Genomic DNA, 19,376 nt, shown 5'->3' on the forward strand with positions numbered 1-19,376 from the left:
GCAGTTACACAGAGACACTGAGGGTGTGGTTTGCATGCTGGAAAACTGTTTGTGACCAGCCCAGATGGGAGCGATTTCAGCAAGGCACTGTAAGGCGTGGGTGACACAGACCCCACTGGTCTGGACTATACGCTGGTACGTTACACCTATAAAGCCCTCAATGGCATCCCCTCCCTGAATCATATCGCCATAGCTGCAATCAGAAAGGACACCTTAGTTGGATCACCTGCCTAAGAGAGTGGAGCTGCCAGCATGTTCTCTTTGTATGCTCAAGACTCTTGAGCTGCTCCCCAACTTGTCTGAAATAACAGAATTTGGTGACCCCATGGATATTCTGCAAAAGCCATCTGTAAAGTGTTTTGTTTTTATTTTTTTTCCAGGGAGGGCTGAGGGTATGCTTCCCATAATGAATGAAAGAGATTCTTTAGGTGCCTGAATGGCTGAGTTTCTGTTAAATGATTAATGCTAGTGAGATTTTATTTATCTTGTAATCATGTTAGGGCATGCAGAGTCTTGGATAGGTGTCTATCTTAATGAAAAATGATAAGTTATTCAACTGTAACAGGAGTTTGAGTAGCTTCAGTATAGATCCATGTGGCTGGACCCAATCCAGAACCTTCTAGAAAGCTTTGACTGCTGGGGACTGTGCCAACTTTGCCTGAAGTCACAGAATTCTCCACGTAAGATTGGGGCTGTGGCTCATTACATCCTCAGTTTCTTCCACATATCACAATCTAATATACATTCCCAAGAAGGGGGTTGGAGGTTGTGGATCTGTATTTACACTCGTCCCTTATGAAATCAAGTTACATGTCAATTTTTCTTTCTCCAAACGTTGTCATTATTGATCTGCTGCAGCCAGTTGACTTTACAGCAGCCCTATGGCACACCTCAGCAGCCAAGTCAGCCATTTAACCTTTGGCACTGGGGATATGATTCCTGTCAGTGGCAAGGACTCCCTGGGACAGCACCATTACCGCTAGATCTTTTTTTTTTTTTTTTTTTTATTAAATATAGTATGAGCAAGTAGGATTAATAATTTATGGCGTGGTGGTGCTTCCTCTCTGTCCCTGGCTATTGAAAAAGAAAAGCATAGAACAAAGGTAACAAGTTCTTTGGCTTTAGACTTCTTTAGACCTCTAGAGTCAGTATGGTGTAAAGATACTGGAACAGGTTCTGGCTCTTGGTCTACCCAGGATGCTCTCAGGGCCTTCAGGCAATACTGATTCAGTCACATACATTTCACCAAACATCAACTAGGCACTTCATATTTCCAAATGGGACTAAAAATTACCTAATGCTAAAAAAATTAGCTGCTTCCAACAGCTATCTTGAATTGGGGGTAAGAGAAAATGGCTATGGAGCTATCATAACGGACCTTAGGAAGTTCGAGCTGGAAGGAAGTGAAGGGTCACTTCTACTTATACAGTCTCACACGGAGCACTGCATGGCTCAAGGCAGGTTCCATATGACCCCAAAACAGGTTTCTAGAGAATTCTGGATTTGGTGTGGAGTGTGCAGGCAAGAATGAAGCGTTACTGACAATACTCAGAGAATGTTGTTACACTGAGAGATTGTAAATGCTTTATAGTTATTGAATTACTCCAATTAGTAAGTTTTATGTTTGTTTTTAATGGGAGGAGAGAGGTGTGGGGCGAGTAGGAGTAGAAGTGTAAAAGGGCAGAAAATGCAGAGGAGGTAAGATTGCAGGAGTTGAAAGGAAGGAGGAGATAGATGGGCTGAGGGCAATGAACAGTACATTGCGTTTTAAGGCATTCCACACTATCAGCAGTGTAGCCAGAATGCATCAGCCCTGGAAAAGCACACTCTGGGCCCCTCCAGGAGCACATACCCCAAAATCTCTTAATCTTCCCCAAATGGGGTGTGTCTCTTATAACTTGGGGGAGGGGAGGATATGATACAACCAGTCAGCCCCAGCAACTGTAGGTTAAAACCTAGTTTTCTGAAAATCTTACGTTCTCTGCTTGTATTCTCTGTTCTCACACAAATGGTAACTTAGATTTGGTAAACTAAAACATTTCTTAAACTTCATGGGGAATACCAGAAACCTCCTTTAACCATTCAGAAAATAAATCTCGTGTCTTATGTCCCTTTTTCAGTAAATTAGATTACATTAATTTGTTCTGCCCTTAAGTACATCTTGCTAGAGAAATACCCTTGAGGAAAGAAGAGCTCTAGTTTGAGGTGGCACATGCATGCATATTTTTCAAAGAGGCAAGGCAGGAGAAATTTGAAGTCCCTCTGAAAACTTAAGTGATGATAGGTACTAGGATCAAGTCATCTGCAAACAGCAGAACCCTGTCTCTGACCTTGTTATTGACCATTCAAATAATTCTGCCTGTGTCCAACGAACAGAAGCACTGGTAATTGACACTTCTCACTTATGGACTTGTAATGGGGTTGTGCACTTGCAAATAGCAAGTGCTGTAGCCACTCTTCAATCTCTCATAATCAGAACAAGTTCAGCAACATCTTTCATTCTACTTTAGTATCAAACTTTTAGGCTAAGTATAAAACTGAATAATAGATTTTGTACTTTCAGCTGAAGGAAAAAAGTTAAAAACAAAACCTGAAAACCCCTTACGCAGGCCAATTGCTTAGATTTGCAAAGCAAATCTTCATGCATCTAGCATCTGTCTGTTCAGTTTTTTTACCGTAACACAAAATTACATTTACAGAAAAACTGCTGATTTATAACGTAAACTGAATTAGGAACACGGGGAACAAAAACTTGAGAAATAACACATTAAAGTATCTTTCTCAGAATGCTTTCCGTCTTGAATCTGATGTTGCTTTGGTTTCACATCATATACAAATTTTCACTAAGATAATATTTTTTGATCTTTATACATCTGATTTTCCTCTGACCCACTATTCTTCCTATTGCAATTAATTATTGAATGTCTGCTTAAAGCTGACAGGACAAAGTGTAAGCTTCACACCATTGGTTCAGCTTCCATTCTATGAAGAGAAGGGGTCTGCATTTTGCTGTGTACACATAAAGAACGCATAAAGACCCATAGTTTGGCTTTACTAGTCAATGTCTAATATGTAAAAATTTAAGATTCTGGTGAAGCAGAGATCTAAACATAGATCAGTAAAGGAGATGCCTTTTTTTTAAAACTGCTGTTTTATATTTCAATTAAGTTTAGAAAACTATACAAACTACAAAAATGAAATAAGATACTCAAATTAGTGTAGATTAATTGGTGACCATTATTGCAAGGGAAATACTGTCACCGAAATAGCTTTGTTTTGTTGTAAAAATGATAAAAACACAAAAGTCAATAAAACTGCTAAAATAAGTCTCTGTAATTACCAAGATCAAAATACAGTGGCTTTTTATTAAACATGAACTTTTGTTCTGCCTTCTGCAATACGTAAATAGTGCTGACAATTGGTTTGTGAGCCACTTGCTACAATAAAATGTAATTGTATCATGAGAGAAAGGTGACAATCAGGAGATCACGAAAAAATTACATATTCTCACTGGTAGTTAATTAGCCATGCAAAACCCCCTCAAACAGATATTCTCGTCTATTAGGAATGATTACTATGCAGGCCTACAGATGTCAATACCACAGTCATTCAAATACTTCTTTCCCTACTAATTGAAGGTTGTAAAGCTCTGGTGCCAAGGTTTTGCTTCCAAAGAGCTAATTTATGACTAGAAGGATATTTTATGTCTTCAGTTGCAGCAGCTACAAAACTCAGCAAATCAGAACCATCTGTGCACTGATACTTGAATCACCATTCATCTAGCAGCCTATCAGTCACATTAGTTTGCATCCTGCATTCTTGGCTCATGTACACTTCTGATGGTCCAAAGTTCACAAGAAATATTAAAAATGAATGATACCCTGACCCTGCCTTATTGCACACGCATCAGAGAAGAAATAGGGCTTTTGCATATGGGTAGTTTCAAGGCAGAGATATCGTGGGGCTGACATTTCATATCAGGTCCAGTAAGGCTTCTAATTACATCAATCTAAATTTATTAAACGTAAAGGTTTTATTAAATGTATAGTTTCAGACTTAAAATACATGGGGGAAATAACATGATAGCTGTCATCTTTAAATCTGTGTGCTAAAAAAGCACTATGCAGCACTATATACAAATAAACTACTTAAATCCAAGGATGAAATATCCCCTTCAGATTGGTGGCTGTAGGAATGCAATGACAAAAGACAAAAAAAAATGGAAGGACAGAAAATGAATTAAATGCTTTCACTGATCAAGACAACTTTGCTTTTAATCTGGCCAGAAGGAAAAACCTGGCATTCAAGCTTGTCTTCAAGATGTTAGTGAACAAAGTCCTTGACTTCCCCATTATCCTGAAAGTAAATGATTCTCCACAGACATACTACTTTGAAGTGAGAGGCTGTAGGTCAAAAGGACTCATGACAGTTTTTCCTCCTTAAGGGTTGACATCCCACTTTTTAGCAAAGCCAGGGGAAACAGAAATTACCAAATGTGATGTATTTAAAGCAAAACAATTGCTGTGTCAGTCTCATTTTGAGAGCTTAAACTACTTCATCTCGTGCAAAAGAAAAAAACAATCAAACAGGTTTCACAAAATAATTGCTGAACTGCAAGGGATTGTGTTACTTACTTTCAGATCTTTAGAAGCACACAGATTTAGTGCACATCCAGCAGTGGAAAATTCCAGAGGGCCATCGTAAAAAGTTCCACTTGATTTGAGTCCATCCACCAGGATTTTCTTTAGCACTTGATACTTCGGCTTTTCCTCATAAGTTAAACCATAAACACATGCCAAAAACTTAGCTATTTCACCTGTGGAGTATATTTTAAAAGTGAATTTTATTTGATGTGGACCCTACAACTTTGAAAAAGTTTTAAATCCAAGATGACAAAAATCTCTGGAACGACAACCAAGATACAACAGAACCAAAAGGCAATAGCCACAACAAAGAACTATCAAAATACAAAGATTTTTTCTTCTTGGGATGGGAAAAGGAAAGAATAGACTTTGATAAACTTGCCATCCCCTATGCTGTTCATTATGTTACAATTGTTGCACAAAACCACACTAACTAGCATTAAAAAACTACTCCTAAAGTGTCTCTTTTTAGTCCAAAGATGCTGATAATTTGGCAACTAAAAGGATTTTCTTGATATTTGGATCATAACAGGACCTTTAAAATGCTGTTGCTATGTATACTGAATGCTAATTTGCAGACATTTTATAATTTGAACACCTACTGGGAAAGCAAAATGCTTTGATTTACAGGGTCTTGACAATCCCTGTGTTATGCAAATATCCTATAAGGTCACTAGACAGTGGTTGATTTTGTTGGAAATAGGTCTTAATAATGCAACCCAGCAATAACATTATTTTACCAACACTACCATCACCAGCTAATATCTCTGGAGGTGTTAAGATGCCTTCAGGAGTGTGAGAATACTTTTCTTGCAGTTATTTTAGTGTAATCCTAAAACTAAACTGCAGTATGTATTGACATTCATCTCTTCTGATCCCCAAGGTAAAATGTTAAAACAGATCCACTGAATGCGTACTACACTGAAGAAGGAGGGGAAGGGAAAGCAAAGTTTTAAAGTGAAGTATTTTATACTCCACAATTTCAATGTCATATAATACACATTAAGTTTGGGAATTCTGTGGGGGAAAGAATAGTATGAGCAAATGCCTCATAGCCACCCCACCCTACATGCCCCGCAAAGGCCATTGTTTGCCCTATACCGAGAGCTTCCTGTTGGGTTACCTTTACACTGTTTCTGTGAAGAAAATACAGAACTAGCCAAGCCACACATTCATTAGCTGCTTCAAACTCATAAAATACTAAGCAATAAAACCTTTTGTAGACCTGCTGCTTACATTTCCATACTAACAGTACCCATATTCCTTAACACATTCACTGCTTCCTAACAACCTGGATTGCATGTGGCTAAGATGTCACAGGCAATTACTAGGCACAAGTCTGTCATACAGGGATAGAATTCCTATTTGGTAATTTCCTTTATTAAAGTCAAAAAATTAAGTTCATAGCATTTACACGAAGAAACTGGTTCCAGGAGGACCTACTGCTAGCAGTTTGCTTTTGCAGAATTCTCATAGAGGTTAGAATAACTTTGATGATCAGAGGTATTTGTCTTTGTAGCCTAAACAAAAGATTTCATGTTGAACTCAACAGGTCTAATGGCCTGATTTGTAGCTGGGACTCAATGTGGCCTACAATTTTGCGACTACAATGGATTGTGCATCAATAAGTTCCAAGTGGAATTGGTAGCACTCAGATGTGTACCTACCTGGCTTGCATTGCAAAGGAGTTAGATCTAGGTCTCCGTGCTACCAGGTGCACCCAAAAAATGGCAGGACATAGATAATAAGGGCTTGATTTTCAGCAAAGACATCTACTTGATTTTTGTTTTATGGATAATGAGGGAAGGAAACGGGAACAGATTTTAAACCATTCCATCATTTATAAAGCTATGTTTTAGTCTTATATTTCTGTCATGTTAACATAAAGCAAGAAAATCTTCCTGTCGAAGCAGGACATTTACAACAATGCTAGAGGCTAACTTAGTCATAATTCTAGGATTGTCCGGTAGGAGTGCACAAATGCAGTTCTCCTCACTATCTCACTTTTTATAGACGCAATCCTGCAAGCTACAATTTTTACAGGATTATCTGTAAATTAAGGACCTGATCTCGCATTAAAGTTGAATTCAATGGGTGTTGGAGAATATCCTGTTCGTACAGTATACACTAGAATACAGAGAATTGTAAAGAAATAAGACAATTGTTTAATACTGATTGTTACCAACTAAAGAATCAAAACCCTAGAATAGATGCACCTTGAAATGTAGTGGGTCTGATTCTTCTTTCAGTTATACTGCTGTAAAGCAAGAGTAACTCTGCTGAACTATTAGAGTTACACTGACACCAGGGAGAGGAAAATCAGTCTCAATGCACGCAACTCCACTACATTTACCAAGCACATGCATTTTTAGCTCTAATTGTACTATTATTTATATATTAAATAAAGCACATTACACTCTCAGTAATATGGGTTTTCTGTACTTTTACTGCAGTAACTGCAAACAGCATGCAGGTGAAAGTTTGCTAAGAGCCCAAATACTAAATTTCTCTACAGACAAAATGTTATACTTACAATGAAACATTAAGAAACGTAGATGCAAAAGAAACACGCATAAATGCATATACTTTGAACTTAAAACATGTTTGGTTTCTAAATCTTTAAAGAAAGGGTCCAAGAAGTGGAGCGAGAAAGCAAATAAGCACCAGACACTGCAACAGAAGCACTGGTAGCATTACCCTCAGAAAAAGCTAAGAAAAAAAGAGAGCTTTTGGGTTAAGAGCTGGTGAAAGAGGCTTGAAACTGTGAACACAGAAAATACACCTTGTTTGATTCCTCCTGTGTTCCAGGAAACAGAACTATGTAGATTCTTGTAAAACTGGAATAACATCAAAGAAATAATGGACTCATCAATTTCTCCCCCTAATGGAAACAATATACAGACCCTGAATTCTGGCTAAGTGCATAGCTCAGGATGTTCCAGTGGTTAAAGCACTAGCCTAGGACTTCAAATACCTGGGTTTAATTCCCTGTTCTGCCAGAGACTTGTGTGTGACAGGCCCAGATCCACAAAGATGTTTAGGCTCCTAACTTCCATTTATTTCAGGAATAGGTCAGAACAGGAATGAAGAATGGGTTGGGAACGAGGCTGGAGCAGGCACAGGCTGGGGCTGAAAACAGTCTATCAGAACTACTAAGCAACAAGGGATACTCCTGGCGAGATAGTGACATTGAGCAAGTGTAGTGGCTGCTCTCAGTGGGAGCCTATATACCTGGCTTTGGAGTCACATGATTAGACCTGTGCCTGTGGAATGGCTGAGCTCTGGTTGATTGATGTGGAGCCCTCAGGTAATATCAAGCTCAGGAATGACTCAACAGGCACAGCAACACTTATCAGGCCCAGAGATTATTGATTACATTACTCCCCCTGCCCAAAAAGATGCCTACCAGAGATCTTCTGACCAGGCTTATTGGTGTGCAACTGATGGAATTCTCGAAGCTGATTGGGTGCATGTATTTTTTCAGATGGCTCTCACAAATGATCAGCTGGACCATAACCCTCCCAATCAACATGAACTTTCCTTGGAGAATTTTGGCATCCAGGATCTGCATGGAATCATAGGGTTAGAAGAGTAGTTCTTTGTCACCGATTTCATAGTTTTGTCCTATGGGCATCGGTTGCCGAGAATAAAATGCACAAGGTTGGAGCATGTATTGGGGACCATGCTGCTGTGACAACACTGCTCTGATCGCATAATCAGAGACATCCACTTTGACAATGAAGTGGCCAACACAGAAGTGCCGATGTAAATGCTTCCTTTAATAGATCAAAGGCAGGTTAGGCTTCCTGCGTCCAAGTAAATGTGGTGTTCTTCCAGAGCAGTTGGATAATTGGGTTCACCATCTTCAAAAAGTCCTTGAATTAATCTTCAGTTAAAAACTGTCAAACCACAGGAAGCACTGGACATTGTGGTCATTCCTTGGCGCTGTCTAGTCTACAATCTCTGGGGGTTCTCTTTCATCAGAAGGGCGATCAAATTCACACTTTTCAGGTTTTCTATACAGGCCACTTGCTTGGAGGCGCTCAAATATCAGACAATCAGGAAGGTTTTGACTTGAGATGAGGACATCATCTCAGTGGATTGCCATGAACTAGTCTAAAACATCCCTGAAAATGTCATTGACAAAGTGCTGGAATATGACTGGGGTAGTGGAGAGAACAGGCATAACCAGATATTTAAAATGGCTATATGGACTGCAAAATGCGATTTTCCTCCCAAATAAGGACTAACTGTAAACCCCGTGAAGATCAAGCTTGGTAAATACCTTGGCAGAACCGATAATTTCCAACAGCTCATTGATCAAAGGCAAAACATACAAGATTCTGTTCAAGGTACACAAACAAAATCGAGTCCTAGTGGGAGATGTGGATGGATGGCTGAAGATCTTTGCAGGACTGTCATCAAGGCATTCTTGTAGGGCTTTGAGTTCTGAGTCTGATAAGGAGTAAATCCAACCAAATGGAATTTTAGTTCTTAGTTTGAGACCAATGGAGCAATTGTTGGGTCTATGCAGGTGTAAAATATCAGCAAATTCTTGATAATTTGCAGAGATTAATAATCTGCTGGGCACAAAAGGCAGTGGATTTCTCAGTGCTGGTCCTTGTTTCCTTGGCCTCTGATTTAACTAGACACAACTGTTGGTAGTAGATCAACTCAAATTGTACCTCAAGCATCTTCCATAAAATGTGTGGATCATGCCTTGAGAGCCAGGGAATATCGAGCCTGATCAGGAAGTTTGCTGACTGAAGAGTCTCTAAAAAATCTTGGATTTCAACCTGGAGGAGCAGGATTTCACAGGACAGCATGCTACCATTGATCATTTACACTAGATCGGGGGTGCACTTCCTGTGCACTGGAACTTTAGCAAATTCAGTATCCATTAAATTGCTAGCAGCAACACAATCCACTTGCACAAGCTGGGTGTAGTTTGCCTCATGTACAGTTGAGACTCTCTAGGTGCAGCAGACAACAGTCTGAGGTTACCAGGATACATGTGGGCGGAAAAGGGGGCCTCGTTGGAGAACTCAACTCCAAGGAGCTGGAGCAGTCTGTCAGAACTACCAAGTGACAGGGGATACTCCTAGTGAGATAACAATGCTGAGCAGACTGGAGTAGCTACTCTCGCTGGAAGCTTATATCCTGAGCGTTAGGGTCATCTGGTTAGACCTGTGCCTGTGGATTGACAGAATCCTCGTTGATTAACATGGAGCCCTCAGGTAATCAGGCTAAGGGGGCTCAGAGAGCACTCATAGATAACTTATTACATTAAATACCTTTGTGGAACTTGGCCTCTGTCTCTTGGGCCCAGATCCACAAAAGGACTTAGATGTTGTAGTGCTGACTGACCCAGCATCTAACTTCTAAATCCCTGGAAAATCACAGTAGCATCACTGTGATCCAGAAAGCCTGAGTCAGGCACCTAGGCTACTATACAATAAATGGGGAAAGACAGGTGCCTTTGAATGTAATGCACAAAGCCAGCACACTAGGCAGGGAGCCACCTAAACTAGCCAATGGGAGTGGAGACAAAAGGGGTATGTGCTAAGCTCTGCCCCCTTACAGAATTTAGCACTTAAGTCTGGGCTACAGGGAGGTGTCTATCTCTTCTTAGCAATCCACTAATTGATGGAAGATAGATGTTCTTCCACCTAAGTGACATGTGGGTCCCAATCAAGTAGGCGTGCTTCAAGGCCACCTACCGGACTGGGCCCCTCAGTCAAGCTCTCACAGCTGGGGACAGACTTCCCTTATAACCCAGCAGCTAGGGTACTCACACAGAATGTGGGAAACTCCCAATTCCAGTCCCAGTCCCCCCGTCTCATCAGGGGAAGAAGGGATTTGAACAGGGATCTGCCACCATTCAAGTGAATGCCCCAGCCACTAGAGTGCAGAATTATTCTAATTCTCTGACCCAAAAATATTTATTCAACTATTTAATTAAAATAGAACAACTTCACTAGAAGAATTGAGAGAGCCCCACAGCAGAATATTCCATAGCCTAGTGGTTAAAACATTCATCTGAGATGGAACCTAAGTCCCATTTTTAGGAGCCTAGGTACCTTCGTGGATCACACCCATCTGTAAAAACATGGATAATAGCATGTCCTTACCTCACAGGGCTGCTATGAGGATAAACAGATTAAAGATTGTGAGGTGCTCCATGCTGCTCGGTGAAGGGGGTGATAAAAGGGTGAGATTTTTTTTACCTTCTGCTACCAAGAAACATTTTTACTACTGGCATGAAGACCCTGGTCATCTTTGCTCTGTAAGCAACGGGGACCCTACACTGGGAGGTGTGGAAGGGATTAGCACCAATGCCACTGCATCATCCCCTCTCTGTGTCTGAATGGAAGCCCCTTCATTCGAGCTCTGGGGGGTATACAAGACAGGAGGAGCTGCCGTCCATAGCATTTTCATATCTCTAGGGAGATGATCTAAAGTATTATTAGGATGTCAACCATTGTAGCATCTACCTGTCAAATACAGCGTTAACATTAGCGTAACATTTAATTTGAAGTGGACCCTTCTCTTGCCATCTTAAAAGGGATGAAATTCTTCGCACATCTGGCAAGCACTGCATCGTGGAAGGCACCCCTTCTTTGGCCTCTTGCAAAGGGAACAGAACAGCACCTATTACCTGGCTGCTCCACCTTCTAGGTCTCTAGGTTTGGACAATTTAGCATGCAGTAGGAGTAAAGAAATGGCAGCCAGCCTTGCATTCCATGGAAGGGGCCAGCCCCTGTCCGTTTTGATTTCATATGGTTGGAGGTAGGGAGATTTGCAGTAGGGCAGAGGAAAGGGAGAATTATAGGGAATTTTAGGTGGGGAGAGGGAAAGAAAGGGGAGGGGAGACGGTGGAGGTGGGGGGAAAAGGGTGATGAGCAAAGAGAGGACTAAGAAGAGAAAGGAGGAAACAAAAATTGAGGATGAGCAAGAAATTGAGAGGTGGGGGAAGAGCAGAATGGAGAGATTGAAAGAGTAGAGTGGACTGGAAAAAATGTATATGTGAAACACGAAAGGAAATGCAGGGGGAAGTAGGATCATAGGGTTAGAAGAGACCATAAGGGTCATCTAGTCTAACCCCCTGCCAAGATGCAGGATTTGTTGTGTCTAAACCGCCCAACCCAGTTCCAGCCTCCTTTTTGAAAGCCTTCACTGAAGAAGCTTCCACAACCTCCTGAGACAGTCTGTTCCACTGTCCTGCTGTTCTTACAGTTAGGAAATTTTTCCTGAGATTTAATCTAAATCATGAAAGACTGGGAACATTAATGACAACTATGGGAAAACTTTTTTTTAAAGTATCTCCTGATCTCCTGAGTGGCTAGCTTGGGGAGATAGTGGGAGAACACGGGCAAATGGACGCAGGTGCCGGCACGCACACGCGCGCACACACAGGAATGCTGTAATTTGAGGGGTGTCTGACAGCTATGAGCTACTCAGAAGATACTGCCTGATCTGCTCTGGCTTACCAGTCTGATCCTGATGGTCAAACTCAAGCTCATTCTGATCTCTGGTCAAATATTTATGCTGAAGGCCCCAATCCTGCAAAGTTTAGTATGTGGGTATAATTTCAAAGAGTTACCACACAGGGGGACTGCTGGGCCCACACACTACAATTCACAGGATCATGGCCATGAGGGGATAATGCTGCATTAAATCATGCTTGCCTTAGGGGGAGTGGAATTGGTAATTTAATTTAAAATATTAAATTTCAGGGTTCCCTTTGTTTACTTTGTTCTTATTGTCTTTTTGCCCAAAAGTTATAAAAATATTTAAAAGCCTTATTCTAATAAACAGACTAAGACGGAATGATAAAATACACAGTATATGTTCTAATCACGCTTACAGCAACTGCTTCCAGCCGGACCCCACTTCATCACTGAATCTGGGAGCTCGTCCATCAGTCTGAAACAACACAAGAATGCAACAGGTGAAATGTGAATTTTTAGGAGGTGATCCTTCACTTGGAATTCTGGATACGGTAAAACTTAATTCCAAAAGGAGGAGATCTCAAGGATAACTAACACTTAAAAAGACTCCTCTTCAAACAAAATCTCTACCTACCAGATACCTATTTTTAACCATCTAAAGACTGGGGAAGCATCTTCACTTCAAGCCTCTTTGCAGGGATTTATACATGTTCTGGGAGTAAATAAATATACCTTGGGATGAAATCTCACTTTGCTCTCACCCCAAAGATTAATTTTTGTGTTTTGAAAGTTGGGAACAGTTTTGTCTCACTTTCTCTAATCATTTAGCACCAGATCCTTCCTGCCCTAATGCAGTGAAGTAGGGACAACTGTGTGAGGACTGCCAGGATTACAGCTACAAACTATTTCACTAGGAGGGTAGTGAAACACTGGAATGCGTTACCTAGGGAGGTGGTGGAGTCTCCTTCCTTGGAGGTTTTTAAGGCCCGGCTTGACAAAGCCCTGGCTGGGATGATTTAGCTGGGAATTGGTCCTACTTTGAGCAGGGGGTTGGACTAGATGACCTCTTGAGGTCCCTTCCAACTCTGATATTCTATGATTCTATGGTGGGGGAGAGCAAGGACAGTGTCTCCAGTTCTCCCTAACCAAATGAGGGGCAAAACTATGGCCCTGTTCCTTCTAAATGTCAACAGAGCTAACCCGGTGGAGGTGGAAGGGGGCTGAGACCTACACTAGATTATTAGGTTGGTTAATTAGGACGGTCAGAGGTGTGAAAAATCCACACCTCTGAGCAGCATTATTAAGCCAACCTAAATCCCCATGTAGACAGTGCTAGGTCAGCAGAAGAAGTCTTTCATTGGCCTAGCTATCACCTCTCGGGGAGGTTGACTACCTAGACCGATGACAGAACCCTTCCCATCGGCAAAAGTAGTGTCTACACCAGGGTGGGCAGAATTTTTGGCCCAAGGGCCACATCTGGGTATGGAAATTGTATGGCGGGCCATGAATGCTCACGAAATTGAGGGTTGGTGTGGGGGCTGCGGCTGGGGGTGTGGGCTCTGGGGTGGGGCTGGATACCTTACTCCTTCCCCCACTTCAAAGCAAGACAGGGCTTGTCTACACTTAAAATGCTACAGCGGCATAGCTGCATCTATGTAACGTTTCAGAGTAGACACTACGGGGATGCTCCTGTTGGTGTAGGTAATCCACCTTCCCGAGAGGTGGTAGCTACCTTGATAGAAGAATTCTTCAGTGAACTGAATGTTAACTACACAGCTGGAACCCAGGGAAGTAACTAAAGAGTTTAAGAAGCGGGCCCCCATCCCGCTTTCCAGGGCCAAAGCCGAAGCCCAAGCCACCTGGTTTCACTGCTTGCCCCTCTGCGTCCTCTTAGGGGGGTGCACCTCACAGTTTGAAAACCTCTGCTTTAGTGTGATTTATTTTCACTTTTAGAGATTAGATTACTGTAACACTCAGATTACATTTCCCCACAGTGACTCGGTAGATATGATGTAATTTAGCTTTGTGGGGCCCCTGGCAACCGCCTTGCTTGCTACCCCCTACTGCTGGCCCTGCTACAAGGGACTTAATTAACTACGCCAACTGAGCGATGTGAATTTTTCACACCAAACCAACATAGTTTAAACCAGGGCTAGGCAACCTGCAGCACGCGAGCTGATTTTCAGTGGCACTCACACTGCCCAGGTCCTGGCCACCGGTCCAGGGGGCTCTGCATTTTAATTTAATTTTAAATGAAGGTTCTTAAACATTTTAAAGACCTTATTTACTTTACATACAACAATAGTTTAATTATATATTATAGACTTATAGAAAGAGACCTAAAAACGTTAAAATGTAATACTGGCACGTGAAACCTTAAATTAGAGTGAATAAATGAAGACTAGGCACACCACTTCTGAAAGGTTGCCGACCCCTGGTTTAAACCAATCTAATTTTCTACTGTAGACCAAGCCTGAGTCAATTTCCCCCCCTGCTCCTCCTGGGGTGGTGCTGCTATGCATCGCTCCTTGCTCTGGGTGAGCCAACAGCTCAGTCTAGCCCTTCATGTTTTAAAAGGATAGAGCTGCAGTTAAAAAAACCTATATTGCTGCGGGGGCTCAGTTCTCTTTTTAAAAAACAAAACACTTTCATTTAATTCTTAGGGGCCACAGCACCAAGGCCCAGTAACTGGTTTGTGGTGATAGATGGAGGGGGATCTCATCAGTGTAGCTGCATAGTCACTATTACAACAGATTCTACGGTCATAATGCACCCACATGGGAGAAGATGGGATTATCTGCATTGCAGCAGACTATAGTCCAGGGAGTTACCACAGAGTTGAGCCTTGTGGAACAGGTGCATGTCCCACTTGAAGTTGCCCTTCTACCTCAAAATCCTGAATCTCCTTTGTTCGGAGAAGCCACAAGGGACCCAACAGAGCTTCAGGTGCAGGATTTGCCCCTAAATTCATAAAGGCAGAGTACAAGGGCTTTGCTCAGAGAATCTAGAAGAGGATAAACCCATCAGGTCCTCATCCACCCGGGGTGATTTTGTATGGAGTGGCTTCACATGAGCCATAACTACAGCTAGCATTCTGCTATGATCCCTGTACAGCCGTGGGATGGGCATGTGAATCTGTGAAGCACTGGATGAAATGGCTACATCATGCCCCAAGACCTACTCTCCACACCAGTAGAGACTGGCACTGCAGAGCAGAGTTCCACAGCATGCAGATGGGAGGGTCCCCATGGGGCCTGTCCTTTAAGGCTGTCAGTAGCTGCCATCACATTTAGAGGCAACGGGAGGTGTGATTTTCTTAGCCATCTCTTTACAAAACCATACATGTTTAAAAAAAATGAACTTTCCAAACAGCATCCATCATTGTTTCACTCTCACCATGTAATGGACACAGCAGCAGTTTCAATGGGTGGCACATTAAAAGAGGAGAATTCAGGTCTGACTAGAAAGCATCAGAAATCAGAATTCCAGAACTAAATTAAGGAAAATTCTATGTGTGTGTCTGTTTAAATGTCGTTAATTTCCCAAAACTTACACTTGGAAATTCTATGATTTCTGGCTGAATTCCCTCATGAGGCTGCCATGCCACAGTTTCCATTTGATTGTTAATTATTCTTTTATTTCAGTCACTTAGTATTTCACTCTTTTTTTGTAATTAGAGATAGTGATTAGAAGATTTTTATATTACACTGGAGTTTTCCTTTTTGAAGTTTTCAGATGCTTTTATTTGTGATCTGATAACTCAAGACCAGTTTAGTTTTTAAAAGTTCATAGTTTGGTGAAAAGCACAAGCCATGCCAAGGCTGAGTGACACTGGTAGAGAAAAAGGGAAGCTCAACAAGTGAGAGCACACTGCATCATCTCCCTTACCTATTTAAGTGGGCACACAGTGGCAAATCCAGCACCTGGCCTAAACAGTGGAGATAGGTGCTGGGGAGGAGAAATCCTTTCCCCCAGGCCACAGCATGGCTGCAGAGCAGCCCTGCAGAAGTCACCTGTTACTGGACTGGAGTATACAAGATGAAGCACTTACTTCTCCCCCCACCTTCACAACCATAACTCAGCTACCCCTACTTCCCTGCACTAGGGCTAACACTAGATTCTTCCTAAATGACTAGAGAAACGAGGCGAAGGGAAGACAAAGGGATTATCTCTGCAGCAGCAGAGTCCCAAGCCCTGCCTCTGTGTCTTGTACTACTTCAACTGCACTCCCATATTCAGGTCCCCAAGCTCTGCTCTCAGCAGAACCACACTGGTTCCACTGCAAAGGGTCTCTGAGCAGAGAAGGGGGCTTTATTTGTCCATCACATACCCATCAACTTGCATATAACTGAATATCGACATGTACATACACCCATCTCCTCTGGTCTTCCACAACATTACAGGGGCATCAAAAACATTCAGACAATTAAGGGACCTATTAAGTTGTACCATATTTTATGTATTTCCTCCTAAGAAATTTTTTGGCTGCCAGTCTGGAAAATACCAGTGCTTGAAGGGTTAACTGTAAGTAAAGAATTAGTGAAGCAACTTGATCGATTAAATTGATTTAGCAGAATTGTGTGTTAGTTTGGGTTCTGTACCGATCAGAACTTCCAAAGCAGAAATATTAAACATAACATACGATGTCAACATTTACAGATGCAATCCGTATTATCCGCAGTCTGCAGGCTAACCTTTTTCTCTGCTGAGAGCCGATGTCATACTGAATTTGCAGATTGATTTCTGTGGCTCAGCTATCCCTATTGTGTACCTCTGTTGTGACTTGCCCTACTTAAAAGTTTGCGGCCTTCACCAATTGTGATGCTACATCTATGGAAAACTACTGTTCAGCATATCCTTGTACTGAAGAACAGGCTATATTGTACCACATGCAATTAACTCTCTCAAGTCCCATCAGTGAGAGCACTGAAAAAATGGTAATAAACTCTGTTGCTTTAATATTATCTAATGAGCTATTCGCTATTCGGGAGGGGGGGGAGACAGATTCTAACACAAAGTTTTTTACTTGGTATTTTAAATGTTTATAGAACATTGAAACCCTAAACCAAAAGATTTAATTCTTAAAAAAAAAAAATCTACATAACTGAAAGCGAAAGAAATAGAATGAAACAATACATGAAAAATAAGGACAGCTTGCTTAAATTTTCATCTCCGTCTCTGTGAAGCAGTTACATAGTTCATTCTACAAAATCATTCTGAATGTGCAGCAAGCATACTGGCACACAGGATTTGCAAATGCAACTTCTTAAAAAAATTAAGAGAATTAAAAAAATCTGAGAAATTGTTCTGCATCACACATTTGTGTACATTAAATCTCCACAGCCGCATGCACATAAATGTATGCAGGAGATATATGCACACTCCCAGAGTTCACATCTTTTAAATACTTCTAACACACCTTTAATTAAGGGGAAATTTTTTAGCTTTCAGGTAAGGCAATATTCTACAGGATGTGAGCTCCCTTTGAAGTTCACTTTCAGATCTGTTTTGGTAAATGATGGAGTATTTGAAATTATTATTTACTTTATTTTAGCAGTCTGGACAGATACAGGGTCCTTCAGGTTCTGTTCCCAGGGTAGTTTCCCACATAACCACTGTAGCATGCAGTAGCCAAGGATTTGAAGGTCACCTCTTCTGGATGGGGCTAAAGGGGGGAGAGAGAGAGAGAGAGAGAGAGATGAAGAATACGACCCATAAGAAATAGAAAAGCTTTGACTGAACTACTGTTGATGAAATATGAAAAAGCCAAATGGGCGAAGTGTTTTGTTTGTTCAGCTGTATTAAAACTAAAACGCCCTGGATTTTGGCCTCAGTCCACAGACAGGCAGTGACTTGTTGCTGCTGAAAGTAAGGGTCAGTTTCCTCACCTCCTCCAACTTCATCCTTCCTTAGTCTAGCCTGTCACATGAACTTGATCCCCATGGCCTCTGACATGATCCAGACAGCCCAAAACCCAGTACCAACACTTTCTCAAAGAGCCAAGCAGTAAAACAAAGAAATAAATGTCTGCTGCTAAATTGCTAACACATGTTCCAGGAAGTCCATGGGGTCCACATTGGTCATGCAGAGACCCTTTCAGTGCAGACTAAATACTGATGGCCTTTCCTGTTCTACTACAGAACTATTTGAAGTTGGAAGATATGACAAAACTGCCATCTAGTGTACATTTACCCACCAAATCGGTCTGCTTATAAGTTCCATGAACTGTTTGTTTAAAGAGAGCGTTGTAGCACAGGTTAAAATACACTGGCTCTTTAGTAAATCATTCATACATTTATCACAATTTTGCTTGCCAATAAGAAAAGCACCGAGTTATTTCACGAACACCAAACCCCCCAACCCCAAATGAAAAAGCGGACTTTAAAATGAAAACACATACTAATTTTGTTTCTTCACTACTGGTGACAAAAAACAAACATCTTATACACAGGGAGACAGATGGTACTTGAATTCATACAAAGATTGACTGTTCCCAGGAAAGAAACCCACTGCAATGTAATCTAAGAACTAACATTGTTGGTTGCTATTTTAAGTAACATATTATTTTAAAAAAGGTTAAACAAGCAGGGGCAGATCCCTCATTTCTTTGTATGAAGCTGAAGCATATCCTGTAGTTCACAATATAACATGGTAGGCTGAAGTACACTAACAAACAGTTAATCAACTAAAATTAATAGGTAGAAAAATAGCAAGTACTTTTGAAAATAAATTACACATTTTCCAAATTCATTTGAAACCTGCATAAAAACTGAGGGCAACTGTGAGTTTATATTTGCCTGGTACCCCACGTCTTAAGTAGAGAGACAGACACAAGTAGTAGAGTATGTGGCTGTTAATCCAGCTGTAAACAGGTATATTTTATGAGCTTTCATTAAATAAATTCCAAAAAGTTACTCAGCAAACGTATTTTTTTCATTTAAAAAGTCATCTACTGAAAGCTACAGTGCCTACACTTCGTAACTGTTTCTTGTTACCATACATGGTTGTTTTAAAAGCAGAAGACCAGATTAGTTCTTACATATTCTCTATCTTTACCACTATTAGACTATCAGATTATTAAAGGCCCTTCAATCTAACAGAATGCTACGCTATCCCTTGGGTGTCATTTATTTTCTGCACTAGATTCAACAATGTCCTAATGCAAGACTTGGCTCTCGTATTAAAATAAAAACAATCTATACCACTTGCTGTTCTGTAGCGATTTCTTCAGTCATAAATCTCCCGTTAACTGTGGAATGATTCCATTCATACACATGTGTTC

The 19,376-nt window shown here is 41.1% G+C and overlaps 2 protein-coding genes across 5 annotated transcripts in view; one reads left to right on the forward strand and one right to left on the reverse strand.

Moving 5' to 3' along the window:
• The window catches only part of FANCL (FA complementation group L), a 125,102-nt gene that overhangs the window by 96,844 nt on the left and 8,882 nt on the right, over positions 1–19,376 (forward strand). The window lies entirely within an intron of this gene.
• The window catches only part of VRK2 (VRK serine/threonine kinase 2), a 68,846-nt gene that overhangs the window by 8,269 nt on the left and 41,201 nt on the right, over positions 1–19,376 (reverse strand). For all 4 annotated transcript variants that reach the window (XM_054022441.1, XM_054022442.1, XM_054022439.1 and 1 more), the window contains 3 exons: positions 17,639–17,759; positions 12,511–12,569; positions 4,635–4,816 (listed from right to left, as the gene is read on the reverse strand). In XM_054022441.1, the coding sequence (XP_053878416.1) occupies positions 4,635–4,816; positions 12,511–12,569; positions 17,639–17,759 (362 nt within the window). The remainder of the gene's footprint in view (positions 1–4,634; positions 4,817–12,510; positions 12,570–17,638; positions 17,760–19,376) is intronic.

This window comes from Malaclemys terrapin, chromosome 3 (genome assembly GCF_027887155.1).
Source record: "Malaclemys terrapin pileata isolate rMalTer1 chromosome 3, rMalTer1.hap1, whole genome shotgun sequence".
In the NCBI taxonomy this organism is placed as follows: Eukaryota; Metazoa; Chordata; order Testudines; family Emydidae; genus Malaclemys; species Malaclemys terrapin.